The 14735-nt window shown below is 44.8% G+C and overlaps 1 protein-coding gene across 7 annotated transcripts; it reads left to right on the forward strand.

Moving 5' to 3' along the window:
* The first annotated feature begins 1503 nt into the window (after positions 1-1503).
* LOC132387565 (nucleoplasmin-like) lies at positions 1504-13233 on the forward strand. Of its 7 annotated transcripts, none has more exons than XM_059960055.1 (10): positions 1504-1556; positions 2999-3056; positions 3965-4050; positions 5976-6086; positions 6365-6458; positions 9256-9401; positions 9496-9524; positions 9603-9636; positions 10966-11031; positions 13052-13233. In XM_059960055.1, the coding sequence occupies exons 2-9, from the start codon at positions 3008-3010 to the stop codon at positions 11014-11016; spliced, it is 600 nt and encodes a 199-aa protein (XP_059816038.1). In that variant the 5' UTR covers positions 1504-1556; positions 2999-3007; the 3' UTR covers positions 11017-11031; positions 13052-13233. The 7 variants fall into 7 exon arrangements, 4 of the variants coding, with proteins under 4 accessions (XP_059816038.1, XP_059815955.1, XP_059816156.1 ...); XR_009510064.1 differs by lacking the exon at positions 1504-1556 and adding an exon at positions 1728-1796 and having other exon boundaries at positions 9603-10195; positions 10291-12738; XR_009510090.1 differs by lacking the exon at positions 1504-1556 and adding an exon at positions 1728-1796 and having other exon boundaries at positions 9603-10195.
* Positions 13234-14735: the final 1502 nt, after the last annotated feature.

Below are 14735 nucleotides of genomic sequence, written 5' to 3' on the forward strand. Positions count from 1 at the left end.
GAGAGGGGTAGTATTCAGCTGTGATGGAATGGCAGAGCAGACTCAACAAGTCAAATTACCTAATCCTGCTCCGTCTTATGGTCTTACTTCAAAACATATGGCAAAGTGCATCATCTTCAACCAACACACCTCAGGATGTGCTGGGGCCAACTCAAGTGTTGTCACACATTCTGGCACCAACACAGCATGCCCATGACGTTCAGTAGAACAACAGCACAGCAAAACAAGTCCTGCCCCACCCACCGGACTGCAGGACAAGATCCAGTCTGCAATTCACTACCCAGTTAAACAGACAGAAATTGATGGGAATGCCAAGCTGTGACTCAACTAGCAATCGTATCCCATTATGAGTCTGGCATCTTTGCAGTGCTGACACTGAATGAGCACACTGCCTTTCCTGACTGCAGTCAGAAACACACAGAGATCTGCTTGTTTAAGCACCCTAAGACTGGGCTAAGATTCAGATTCACTACAGCATGCCTGACCCTCAGTAAAACTTACCCACTCTCCTCTGGCCTGTGAACTAACAAGGGCTCTGAGCCAAGTGTTCTGACTGGTGACCATGAATTAAATGGTAGCTTAGGTCAAAACTTGGACAGAGGTAGGAGCAGAGAGTATGGGAAAGGATGCCTTGGAGGAGGGTGAATTATGATGCTATTGAGCTAAAATTGGGAACAGATGTACTCAGGGAAATGTACAATGCAAATAAAGAGGTTGTTTAGGGTTCTGGATAGGTTTGTGCCAAAGGTAGGGATGGTAGGGATGGATCGAGAATTTCTGGGCAGGTTATCAGGTTAATGAGTGTGCACTGTGCCCAACTTGTCTGCCACATCATCACACTTGAATCCTACCTACAAAGCACTTTACTAATAAACACAGAAAAAAACTCAACAGGTCGAGTAGCATCTGCAACAGGAGAAACAGAATCAATGTTTCAGAGTAAATGGAAAGAGAGATTACAAAAGGCAGTGCTAAGTTTTATTTAAGAGATACAGCACAAGGACCTCAGTGAGCACGCAGCACACAGTTACACCCAAGTTGACCAGTTAACTTACTAACCCGTCCATATGTGGGAGGAGTCTGGAGCACACAGAGGAAATCCATGTGGTCATGGGGAGAACAAAGTCCTTACAGACCGTGATGGGAATTGAACCCCGAATGAAAGGGAAGAAAACAAAGCCACTGCTGATAAAGAAGGCCAATCAGATGGGTGCCCTGCTAGAGAGTAGAGAATTTGCCATAGGGTGCAATTCCCAGAGGAAAACTGAAATAAACTCAGTGGTGAATGGATATCTATAAAATGGTAGCTGCTGTTAGTGTTAACTCAAAACAGGGCCTGATGTGCATGGGATGGTGCAAATACAATGTTCTAATTGCAACTTGGCCCTGAAATAGTTAAAAGATGAACAGTTTACCCATCCCTGATTTTTAATTGGAGTTAATCCATTCACACTCAATTACTTTCACCTGACACTCCACAGTTTTTCAATTAAATTGGGTGTGGGAAGCCCTTGCTGTGTTTTCTTTCTGTTAGTTAGCCTGTGGAATTAAGCAAGGTATGTACAAGTTTGGTCTAGTTTTCTCATAGTGAAGATAGTTTCTCCACTTTTCCCTTTCTTCTCCAATATAATGGTTGACTAACTCTCCACCTTTGCTGTGCTTGTTTAACCTTTGGAATTGGCTAGTTCTGAGTGCTCACTTAATATCCTTGTCTATTACAACACTGTCAGTGTAACAGTATTGGACTGCTTTGGTTTTCCATGTAGTTCCTACACTGATCCTTTCTGTAACTGGAGGTGAGAAATCAGAATTGGGTTTATTATCACTGATAGGTTGTTCAATTTTTTTTGTGGTAGTATAGTGCAAGATAGAAATATTAATGTAAGTAGCAATGAGGAGTATTTTTAAAAAGTGTAAAAAGAGAACAAATAGTGAGGTGGTGTTAGCCACATTGTTCCACTTGTGAATAGGTCTGCTACCTGAAACTTTAGTACATCAGTCCAAACAAAATGGGTCTGTGAGAAACCCCTGCTGCAAGTGGGATTTGGACTGGGGTGAGGGTGGTTAGTGAAAGGTGGGCACTAGAATGGCAAGAGAATGGAGTGGAATGTTGGCCAGGATGATGGGAATTTGTTTCCCTTTAAGTAGGGCCAGAAAATGTAATGACAATGGAGTGGTATATTTTGTATATTTTTCAAAAGTTTCTCTTTTGAGAGACATTTTCATAGAAATACAGACCTAGAAACCCTACAGCACAATACAGGCCCTTCAGCCCACAAAGCTATGCCGAACATGTCCTTGCATTAGAAATTGCCTAGGGTTACACATAGCCCTCTATTTTTCTAAGCTCCATGTACCTGTCCAGGAGTCTCTTAAAAGACCCTGTCACATCCGCCACCGCCACCATTGCCAGCAGCCCATTCCACACATTCACCACTCTCTGCATTTATATAAAAAACCACTTGCCCCTGACATCTCCTTTGTACCTAGTACCTATTTCTAATCACCTTAAAACTGTTCCTTCTCATGCTAGCCATTTCAGCCCTACGGAAAAAGCCTCTGACTATCCACATGATCAATGCCTCTCATCATCTTATGCACCTCTATCAGAACACCTCTTATCCTCCTTTGCTCCAAGGAGAAAAGGCTGAGTTCACTCAACCTATTCTCATAAGGCATGTTCCCCAATCCAAGCAACATCCTTGTAATCTCCACTGCACCCTTTCTATAGTTTCCACATCCTTCCTGTGGTGAGGCAAGCAGAACTGAGCACAGTACTCCAGTGGGGTCTGACCAGGGTCCTATATAGCTAGAACATTACCTCTCAGCTCCCAAACTCAGTCCCATGATTGATGAAGGCCAATGCACTGTACGCCGCCTTAACCATGGAGTCAACCTGCGCAGTAGTATGGTTCAAGAAGTGTTCCCTTTAACAATGCAGTGTTCTAAAATTGACTTTGCTGTGCTGTTCACAAAGTTTTCTTTTCTCTTTGAGCAGTGTTGAAAAATGTCTTCACACAGAAGTAAAATGGACAAGTCAACTGCCATTCTCTGGAGTAAGGAATATATCAGACTTGTTGCCATCATTTTAAGGGGCTTTTGGATGGGCATTGGGTACTTTACAAAAAGACAAGATTCAAGATAATTTCCAGTACACAAATGTAGAGGAGATCAAAATATTTAGTACTCCAGATCTGATGCAACACAAAAAAAACCAAGATAAAGACCACAATACTAAAAATCCCAATAATTATAAGTAAGCTGGCTTGTATGCATATAAATAGTCCATAAAGGGACATTAGGCACAGGAGTGTCTGTACGTAAGGTGACTGATGGGAAATGAGAAAGTAATGATGAGGAGAGGTAATGGAGGGGTGGGTTAGTGGTTGGAGGTGTTGATCTGCTTTACTGCTCGGGGAAAGGAACTGTTTTTGAGCCTGGTGATCTTGGTGTCGATGCTACGTAGCCTCCTGGATGTTGTACCATTCTATCCCATGTCCCTTAAAATTTTGACTCATTAACATCATCCCATCCATTGTGTGTGTCTCAGACACCTTTTCTTTAATTCCCCATTTTACCCTCTTCCTTGCCACACCTGACCATCATCTTCTTTCCTCCTTCCTATTCTCCCATGGTCCACTCTCCTCCTGTCAGATTCCTCCTTCAGCCCTTTTACCTCTTCCACCTATCCCCTCCCAGCCTGTTACTTATCCCATCTTCCCCACCCACTCACCGTCTACTCCTTCCCCTCCCTCACCACCCTATGTAGGTTTCTAGAACCTTCCTTTCCCATCCTGATGAAGGGTTTCAGCTTGAAATGTCAGCTGTTTATTCTGCACCATAGATGTTGCCTGACCTGGTGCGAGTGTGACCTGCAGTGACACCTCCAGGCAATGATCAGCAGGGGTGGATTGTTGAAAAGCTACTTGAAGAATGAGAATACAGCTGTTGACTTTACCTACAGGTTGTGAGTTGAACGCCCAGCAGAAGTCACACAAGGTTGAAATTACAGATGATGAAGTTGCTGAGCATCGACTGTCCTTAAAGACGGTAACGAGGGGCTTTTTGCTTCCAGTGGAAAGAACTACATGTAATGCTTCAAACGCAATGTTCAAAGATGCTTTGTAGCATGCGGACACAAGAGCTTCTGCAGATTTTGAAAACCTTGAGCAACTCAGCAGGTCAGGCAGCATCCATGGAGGGAAATGAAGAGTTTCCAGGGGTTCAGTGGACAGCAAGGAAGACTATCAAAGCTTGCAGCAGGGTCTGGACCAGCTGGAATTTAATGCAGACAAGTGTGAGGCGTTTCACCTCTGGAGGGCCAACCAGAGTAGGATTAACACAGTGAGCTGTAGGACCCTGAGGAGTGTGGTAGAACGGGGGGATCCAGGAATACAGCTCTATAATTTCTTCAAAGTGGCATCTCAGCTAGATAGGGTTGTAAAGAAAACGTGTTGGCTTTCATAATCAATGTATTGAGTACAGGAGTTGGAATGCTATGTTGAAGGTGTATAAGATGTTGGTAAGGCCTAATTTGGAGTATTGTGACCAAAACTGCACACCTACCTGCAGGAAAGATGTCAATAAGATTGAAAGAGCAGAGAAATTTGACAAAGATGTTGCCAGCACCTGAAGACCTGAGTTATAGGGAAAGGTTTAATAGGTTAGGACTTTATTCCTCGAGTGTCAGTGAATGAAGGCGGGTTTTATAAAGGTATACACAATTGAGGTGATAGGGTAAATGCAAGCAGGCTTTTTCCACTGGGGTTGGGTAAGACTAGTCCTAGAGTTCATGGGTTAAGGAGGAAAGGTGAAATGATTAGAGGTCATCAGGGCAAATTCTTACTGAGAGGGTGGTGAGAGTGTGGAATGAGCCCCCAGCCAAAGCAGTGGCTGTGAGTTAATGTCAATTTTCAAGAGAAATTTGGATAGGTGGCTGGGAGGAGAATCTGGTCTATGGTTGGGTGCAGGTCAAAGGGACTAGGTAGAGTAATAGTTTGGCATAGATTAAATGGGCTAAAGAGCCTCCTTTGTGCTGTATTGCTCTGACGAGATGATGTTTTGGGTTGAGACCCTTTATCAAGACTATGAAGGTTCTTGGAGTGAAATATTAACTTTTAGTTTCCTTCATGGGTGCTGTCTGACTTGCGAGTTCCTCCAGCACTATTTATTTAATGATGCAGTGTGGAATAGGCTCTTCGAATCACACCACCCAGCACCCCTTCACAATCCTGATTTAACCCAAATCTAATCGTGGAGCAATTTGTAATGACCAATTAACTTACCAGGTGTGTCTTTCCAGGACTGGGGGCGAAACTCCTCAGGGAGGACGTGCAGATGATGCCGGAATTGAACTTCATGCCCCAAGCTGGAATAGCATTGTGCTAACTTCTATGCTACCATGGCACCCGATTACTGCAGCATCTCGCTGTGTTGGGTTGCTGAAAGAATACGTGCCCGACGTAACTGCTCACGGTGCAGAGACATCAACAGTTTACATGCAGCAAACCCCCAGGTGCATCTGTTGGAGCTGGTGATTGTATTTCAGTGATAGTAGGTTATGGTTACTCAAACGTAGCCCAGCTCGGATGTCCTAATGCCTCTCAAGCTGGCGTAAGTGATGGGAAAGCCTGTACTTCTGAGGGCACTAGCTCTCCAGGGCAGTCTGGCACAATGACAGTGGGTAAGGAGCAAAGTGGAAATCTGTCCAGAAAACAGAGGAAAATGATTTGTCTCTGGGAGTCTGCTACAACAGTGAGTGAGGAAGGGGGAGGTGGAGATGTTTTTAGAAAGCAGAGGAAGATGGTGCTAGGTGTCTTGGAGCCACAGAATCTCCTTCCAGTTGGAGTTTTCAGCTGCAGGAATAGCGCTATTTATTATAAGTGGTGGGTCTTCTTCGCAAAGTTTACTTTCACACAGATGGGTTTCTGCCCTGAACTTTAACAGTTGCTGTTTCTTAACCCTTTAACTTCCAGATATGTTTGGGTGCTGGTGCCAAGGATGAACTAACCATTGTGGAGATTGTTCCGGAAGACGAGAGCCCACCGGTCCCTATTGCCACACTGAAGCTCTCCGTTTTGCCGATGGTTGGTCTGTCATGCTTGTCCGATTCCTGCAGTTGAACACCACGTCTGATTACTAAGCTTTCTGCCTCATCCATGCATTCTACAACCTACACTCACTTTCTAGGATTCTTCTACAACTCCTCAGTTTTTTATATTTACAGTTTGCCAACTTTTGCATATTGGTTATTTGTCAGTCTGTTTTCTGTAAATTCTATTGCATTTACATTTTCTGTAAATGTCAAGGTAGTATATGGAAAAATGTAGGTTCTTTGATCTTTAACACTGCTCTCTCCTCCTAGACCACATTTTATGGCATTGAGCTGACCCCTCCCATCAGCTTCAGGCTAAAAAGTGGATCTGGTCCTGTCTACATAGCAGTAGAGAACATGATCAGTAAGTACAAGGTTTGTTTAACCTTCGGTTCACATTTTCATGTTCTGCCACTATCACTATCACTAATTTTGGTTAAAAGTAGAATGGCTGGGAGAATCGCCACCTTGCTCTGTAAGTGTGCAGTTTGTTCTAATCTGTAATCGAACAGTACAGCGCAGACCCTTCAGTCCACAATGTTGTACCAACCTTTTAACCTACTACAGTATCAACCTAACCCTTCCCTCTCACATCATTCATTAATTGTGCTATGTCATGTAATATGGGTGTTCACAGTCTTTCCATGACCATGATTGTTCTTGGCAAACATTTCTACAGAAGTGGTTTGCCATTGGCTTCTTCTGGGCAGTGTCTTTACAAGACAGGTGATCCCAGCCATTACCAATACTCTTCACAGATTGCCTGCCTGGCATCAATGGTTACATAACCAGGACTTGTGATCTGCACCGGCTGCTCGTACAACCATCCACCACCTGCTCCCATGGCTTCACATGACCCTGATCGGGGGGCGATGCAGGTGCTTCATTCCCCCCCTTGTGTAGTGATAGTTAAGTGTTATTCCTCCGCCACTCATTAGCCACTCCCACGTGAGAGGAGTTCGCATATTGTACAGAGTTATCAAGTCAAGTCACTTATTGTCATTTCGACCATAACTGCTGGTACAGTACACAGTAAAAATTAGACAATGTTTTTCAGGACCATGGTTTACATGACACAATACAAAACTAGACTGAACTACATAATAAAAAAAACAACAGAGAGAGCTACACTAGACTATAGACCTACACAGAACTGCATAAAGTGCACAAAAACAGTGCTGGCATTACAATAAATTGAGTATTGAGGAGTCTGATAGCTTGGGGGAAGAAACTGTTACAAAGTCTGGTCGTGAGAGCCCGAATGCTTCGGAGCCTTTTCCCAGACAGCATGTGGGAGAAGAGATTGAGGGGTGCATGGGGTCCTTCATAATGCTGTTTCCTTTGCGGATGCATCATGTAGTGTAAATGTCTGTGATGGTGGGAAGAGAGACCTCAATGATCTTCTCAGCTGACCTCATTATCTGCTGCAGGATCTTGTGATCCGAGATTGTGTAATTTCTGAACCAGTCGGTGATGCAGCTGCTCAGGATGCTCTCAATACAACCCCTGTAGAATGTGATGAGGATGGGGGGAGGGAGATGGACTTTCCTCAGCCTTCACAGAAAGTAGAGACGCTGCTGGGCTTTCTTTGCTATGGAGCTGGTGTTGAGGGACCAGGTGAGATTCTCTGTCAGGTGAACACCAAGAAATTTGGTGCTCTTTACGATCTCTACCGAGGAGCCATCGATGTTCAGCGGGGAGTGGTCGCTCCGTGCCCTCCTGAAGTCAACAACCATCTCTTTTGTTTTGTTCACATTCAGAGACAGGTTGTTGGCTCTGCACCAGTCCGTTAGCCGCTGCACCTCCTCTCTGTAAGCTGATTCATCGTTCTTGCTGATGAGACCCACCACGGTCGTGTCATCGGTGAACTTGATGATGTGGTTCGAGCTGTGTGTTGCAGCACAGTCGTGGGTCAGCAGAGTGAACAGCAGTGGACTGAGCACACAGCCCTGGGAGGGCTCCCATGCTCAGTGTGATGGTGTTGGAGATGCTGCTCCCGATCCGGACTGACAGGTCTCCCAGTCAGGAAGTCTAGGATCCAGTTGCAGAGGGAGGTGTTCAGGCCCAGTAGGCTCAGCTTTCCGATCAGTTTCTGAGGGATGATTCTGTTGAATGCTGAACTGAAGTCTATGAATAACATCCGATCGTACGTGTCTTTTTTTGTCCAGGTGGGTTAGGGCCAGGTGGAGGGTGATGGCAATGGTGTCGTCTGTTGAGCGGTTGGGACGGTACGCAAACTGCAGGGGGTCCAGTGAGGGGGTCAGCAGGGTCTTGATGTGCCTCATGACGAGCCTCTCGAAACACTTCATGTATCAAAGTTTGGTTGAATATCCCACATGCCGGCATCTTGGTTTGCTCTGCTCTCCTTCAATAATGAGCACAACAAAACCTACCTCTGACACGCCCCCCCATACTTTCTTAAAATTATTCCTGCTTGTATTAGCCACTTCTGGCTGGGGGGAGGGGTACAGTTTCTGAATATCCACTCAATCTAGATTGAGGGTAGGTAGAATCTTTTACTGATGCAGGCATGTCAAAAACAAGAGGGCACAGATTTAATTTTAGCAATACCGTGCGTACAAATAAATGTGTTTAGAGTAGATGAGCCGAGAGGTTAGTATGGATGTAGTGGGCTGAAGAGTTAAGATTGTCTTTTTTGTCTTGTGAACATTTCATTATCAAATCAGTGAGGATGTGCTGGGCAGCCTGCAGGTGTTTCCATACCTCCGGCACCAGCATGGCGTGCCCACAGCTACTAACCTTAACGGTATGCCCTCGGGAAGGGGAAGAAAATCAGAGCTCCCAGAGGATTGTTGGTGCTGTAAGGCACGATGCTCAGCCCTACAATACTGTGCCCAACCAGACAACCTGTCCCCCTCCTCCAGCACATGAACGTTGCAGTCATGGGGAGAACGTGCAAACTCCTCACAGTTAGTGGTGGAATTGAAGTCTGGCACTGTAATAGTGTTACACTAACAGCTATGTTATTGTCTCCAGAAAAACCAAAGAATGGTTGATTTGGGGTTGATGGACCTGTTCCCCTGCTGTACGACTAATCCTGTGACTGATGCTTGTACAGAAGTAAGCAAGTGCATGTTAGTTGGTGGGCCCACGTCACCAGTTAATAGCCTGACATCAAGTTTGTGTTCTTGAATTTCCAGTAGATGATGATACATGGGGGGAGGAAGAAGAGGAGGAAGGAGAGGAAGAGGAAGAGGAGGAGGTGGATGAGGCTGAAGATGAGGATGAATCTCCACCCAAAAAGACAAAGAGACCTGCATCCACCAAGAAAGCTGGGCTTTCAAAGGTAGCTGGTACAGTTCTGGCTGTTTTTGCCTTCCTCACCCCATACTTCAGTCAATCACAAACTAGGTATTTTCTAACAATCTAATTTCTTTCAGAAGAAGCGATTGGACACAGAAAAGGAAGAGTAAGTGATGTGCTTATTTGACTTTTTTGAGGAAATGATTAGTACTGATCTAATTTTTTTTTAAATTCTATTTTCCAGAGAGGAATCTGATGTTTTAATGGCAGTTAAAAAGGTTGGTCATGTCTCAGTCTTCTGCCATACTTTAAAATTGTCATAAATGCTTTGTGAAACTGTGGGTTGTAATAGTTTCTTTAAAATGTTCCTGCAGGGATCTCTTTGGAGCTAGAAATTGTTTGGTTTGTTTTGCTTGCAAAAGTTGTCGAGGCTGAAGTTTCTTCCTAAACCAACAAAGCAACCTGATAATATTTCAGTGGTGTCTGTACTGTTTTTGAACCTTGGCCTGTGAGGAACGTTTTGTTTAGCTGTCTGCGTGTGTACGGTTGAATTTGAATTTCCAATTCTCCTATCAGGAGAGCTTTGATCACTTTGCTGTTTGGACTTGCTGAAGTTTTTACTGAAGTTTGGACTTAATACCAAGTTTTCTATTGGAAGTTCTCTTGTAGTAAAAATATTAGTGCAGAGCATGAATAAGCTGCACTTGCAATGAAGATTCAGTGATTTTTCCCATCACGGAATGCCCTCGAGCTCAGTGACTTCCCTTGCCACGAGAGGGCAGTGGAGTCAATCGCAAGAAGCGTCACAGCAGGGGCAGTTATTGTCAGCTCCATGAAGTAAGGGATATTAGTCAATTCTTTGCCTTTACATCAAACTAGTAGTTTAATTATCTTTTAACTAATTTTGAATTCATAATATATTTAATTAACAGCTTAAACCCATCTTCAATTTATTAAAAATATTAACATTGTCATTCAACTGTATGCATATACCACTAAATGAGGTTACGTTCATCTGGACTAAGGAACACAACAGTACATACAATCACATGATGCAGTAAGTAACATTACTACAAATAATTAGTGTTTTCCAGAAGATTGAAATTTAGCACAAGGTGTGTTTGTGACAAGTTTTAAAAAGTAAACAGTCTAACATTTCTGGTGCTTCATGCTTGATGAGACCTGGGTGATGTCTGAGTTCAGTGGTCTGATATAATTTAATATTAAATATTAATAAATTTAATCATTGGCAGTTTAAATCGCATTGTGTTTATAGACACAGGCACTTTCTCACTAATGTTGGGTGAACTGGTCTGTACCTGGTTTAGATTGACTACTTCCAGGAATCATTCTGTAATCTGTCAGCCTCTGAATTTTATAATCATCTCACCTATTTTCACTGTTTTCTATTGTTCATCTCGGTCTTGTATCCAGAACTACTTGTAATGCTCAATGTCACTGCTATCTGTGTGTCTCCAACTAAGTTAATCAGGATGGCAGGGTTGAGGGATAATCATGATGGAATGACAGTACAAACTCGATGGGCTGAACAATCTAATTCTGCTCCTATGTCTTGTGATCTAAATATCATTTCAATTTTTTTTAAGGAAAAAGATTCCAGTAAAGTTAAAGCCGCAAAAAAACTAACTGCCTGTTAGGAGAAATACTGAAAGGTAAGATCTTTGGGGTTAATCTGGCAGGTAAACTGTGTTCAAAGAAGATGAGGTTGTGTGCATTGAAGTGAACAGTGAAATGTACTGTTCGCATCAACGATCAACACAGTCTAAGGACGTGCTGGGGGCAGCCCGCAAGTGTCACCAGGCTTTGGGCACCAACGTAGCATGCCCACAACTTACTAACTCTAGCACACTTACCTTTGGAATGTGGGAGGAAACCAGAGCACCTGGAGGAAACTTGCATGGTCACACAGAACATACAAACTCGTTACAGTGGCAGGAATCGAACATTGACTGCTGGCCATGGGAAGTGTCACGCTAACTGCTACACTACTGTTGCCCCTCGGGCTGTTAGAATGTCTGTCTGCAATCGGAGTTGAGGTAGGATAAGCTGTCACTGGAAGTTGAGGCTGCTGACTGAAAGTCCAGCTGGGTTTGAAATCACTGCTGGGAATGTAATGCGAAATGATCTGATGGGGCTTGGTAGCTTTCTCCAGTGCACCATTAAGAGATGCACTCTAAATCCTGGGCCACATTTCACCCTGGCATTTCACCACTGCAGACTGGGAGATCGTTTCGCCGAACACCGGCGCTCAGTCCTCCAGCAGTGGTGGGATCTCCCTGTGGCCACACACTTCAATTCCACAGACCACTCCCACTCCGACATGTCTGTCCATGGCCTCCTCTACCGTCAAGATGAGGCCACACGCAGGTCGATGGAGCAATACCTTATCTCCCGCCTAGGTAGTCTCCTACCTGCCAGCATGAACATTCAACTCGCAGACTTCTGATACCCCTGCCCCCCTTACCCCCATCCCTATCTATTATTTTAGTCTGGTTCTCTTTCTCTCTTTTCCCCCCTCACTATAATCTCCCCCCCCCCCTCCAGCCCTACCTTTCTTTCTCTTTTATTTCCCATAATTCTCCACCTTCCCCCTAGCCCATTTCCCTCCAACCTATCACTTCCTAGCTCTCTACTCCATCCCTCTCCCCCCTCGACCATCCCATGTTACTTCACTCCTGATGAAGGGTTTCGGCCCGAAACGTCGTCACTACCTCCTCCCATAGATTCTGTCTGGCCTGCTGAGTTCTGCCAGCATTTTGTGTTTTTATTTATCTCCAGCATCTGCAGATTTACTCGTGTCACCCTGGCTTGCTATTTGCTATGTATTGGTGATCTTGCCACTGGAGTCCCTCAAATCAATCCCAGTCAAGTGTTGTTCTTGGAACCACCATCCCACCACAGCTGGGAAGGTTGGCAAGGGAGACTTTCACTTTAATACTGCAACTGGGCTGATGAGTGACTGAGCCCACTCCAGGTCCTCGTTCCCTGCCTAATGTCATTCTAAGTGGGAGACTGAATGACATCTCTCCACAAACTTATCCTGTCCTTGTAGATGTTACAGCATTCACTTCTCTACAGGAGAACCCTGAGCTAAGGTACAGTCCCTCACCTTACACCTTTGTCATTGTTTAAATTTTAAGTCTCATAATTTCATTCGAATTTGATTATATCCTTGTGTATACCAGGGGACTTAATTTTAAAAAGCAAATACAAGGAAATCTGCAGATGCTGGAAATTCAAGTCACACACACAAAATGCTGGTGGAACACAGCAGGCCAGGCAGCATTTAGAGGGAGAAGCACTGTCGACGTTTCGGGCCGAGACCCTTCGTCAGGACTAACTGAAAGAAAAAAAAGATAGTAAGAAATTTGAAAGTGGGGGGGGGGGGGAAGCGAAATGCATTTTGTATTTTTGACTTAATTTTAAGGTGATTGAAAAGATGCAGAAGTTTTAGAGTGGTGGGAGCATGGAACACCCTCTTGGGGTGGTGGTAGAGGCAGATACATCAGGGACAGGGATGATAGGAAAATGGAGGGCTATGTGGGAGGGAAGGGTTGGATTGAATTTGAAGAATGCTGGCACAACATTGTGGGCCAAGGGGAGCCTATACTGTGTAGTGTTTTATGTGCATGACAAGAAACTAATGGTTTCACCTTTGTTTTCTCTCTGCAGGTGACCCAAGGCCAGGTTTTCACAAGTCATCTTTGCAAGGATGTTGGAAGAGAATATATTGAAATAAAATTGGACTTTGCTAATTCTCACCCTAGTTGTTGCACAGAAAGCTAATCATGTTGCAGACAAATGGATATCCAAGCCTTCACTGCTATTAGATGATGGAAAAGTACTTAAAATATATTAAACAATGTTGCATTGTTCTGACATGATGTGTGGAGCATCTTTTAATCGGGAACCACGTTTGCCTCATCTCCTAATATATCATACAGCCCTGCTGAATAACGTTCTGAACCGTGTACAGACCGAGTACAAGGGCCAGGCTTTTGCAGTGGATGCTGGGTGCAATCTGATAGGTAGCAGCTTTTGATTGATTGGGTGGGATGTTATGCTCGATCCTCAGATTCTGATGTCCTCCTTGGCTATGGGAGAGGTACCAGAAGATACAGTGGCTAATGTGCCTAAGAGGTCAAGCCAAGTGATTGGAGGCTGGCAAGCCTAACACCAGTGATGGGAGAGTTACTCGATGGGGATTCCAGGTGATGGGATAATTCTGCAGTTTGTGACGCATAGACTGATCAACAGGACTTTGTCAATTCTCTTAAATTTAATTTGACATTGCCATAGGTCTTCAGCCTACAATATGGTGTTGACCTTTTTAAACTACTCCAAGATCATTGTTACCTTTCCCTCTCATTGGGTCTCCATTCTCTTTCACTCATGTTCCAATATGAGTCTCTTGAATGTCCCCCATGTATCTGCCTCTACCATCAGCCTGGTAGGGTGTTCTATGCACTTTGCACTTGCCACTCTGGGTTTTAAAGAAAAAAAACCTACTTCTGAAATATCTACTATAAGCCTACACTCTCACAGCTACCTGGACTATTCCCCTTCCCACCCTGTCTATTGCAAAAAGGCTATCCCCTTCTCACAATTCCTCCGTCTCTGCCGCATCTACTCTCGGGATGAGGCTTTTCTTTCCAGGACGAAGGAGATGTCTTCCTTTTTTAAGCAAAGGGGCTTCCCTTCGTCCACCATCAACTCTGCTCTCAAACGCATCTCTCCCATTTCCCGCACATCTGCCCTCACCCCATCCACCCGCCACCCCACTCGGGATAGGGTTCCCCTTGTCCTTACCTACCACCCCACCAGCCTCCAGGTCCAACATATAATTCTCCGTAACTTCCACCACCTCCAACGGGATCCCACTACTAAACATATTTTCCCTCCCTCCCCCCCACTGCTTTTCGCAGGGATCACTCCCTATGCGACTCCCTTGTCCACTCGACCCCCCCCCCCCCCATCCTTTCCCACCAACCTCCCTCCTGGCACTTATCCTTGTAAATGGAACAAGCGCTACACCTGCCCTGAACACTTCCTCCATCACCACCATTCAGGGCCCCAGACAGTCCTTCCAGGTGAGGCGACACTTCACCTGTGAGTCGGCTGGTGTGGTATACTGCGTCCGGTGCTCCTGGTGTGGCCTTTTATATATTGGTGAGACCCGACGCAGACTGGGAGACTGTTTCGCTGAACACCTACGCTCGGTCCGCCAGAGAAAGCAGGATCTCCCACTGGCCACACATTTTAATTCCACATCCCATTCCTGTTGTCTCTATTGTCAAAATGAATCCAAACTCAGGTTGGAGGAACAACACCTTATACACTGGCTGGGTAGCCTCCA

The sequence above is a fragment of the Hypanus sabinus genome, chromosome 1 (genome assembly GCF_030144855.1).
Source record: "Hypanus sabinus isolate sHypSab1 chromosome 1, sHypSab1.hap1, whole genome shotgun sequence".
Lineage (NCBI taxonomy): Eukaryota > Metazoa > Chordata > Chondrichthyes > Myliobatiformes > Dasyatidae > Hypanus > Hypanus sabinus.

Excerpts from the sequence above, each read along its gene's own strand:
- LOC132387565 (XM_059960055.1), top strand. The coding sequence starts at position 3,008 with ATGTCTTCACACAGAAGTAAAATGGACAAGTCAACTGCCATTCTCTGG. Across the intron at positions 3,057-3,964 it reads GTCAACTGCCATTCTCTGGA|GTTGTGAGTTGAACGCCCAG; the intron begins GTAAGGAATATA and ends CTTTACCTACAG. Across the intron at positions 9,402-9,495 it reads AGAAAGCTGGGCTTTCAAAG|AAGAAGCGATTGGACACAGA; the intron begins GTAGCTGGTACA and ends AATTTCTTTCAG.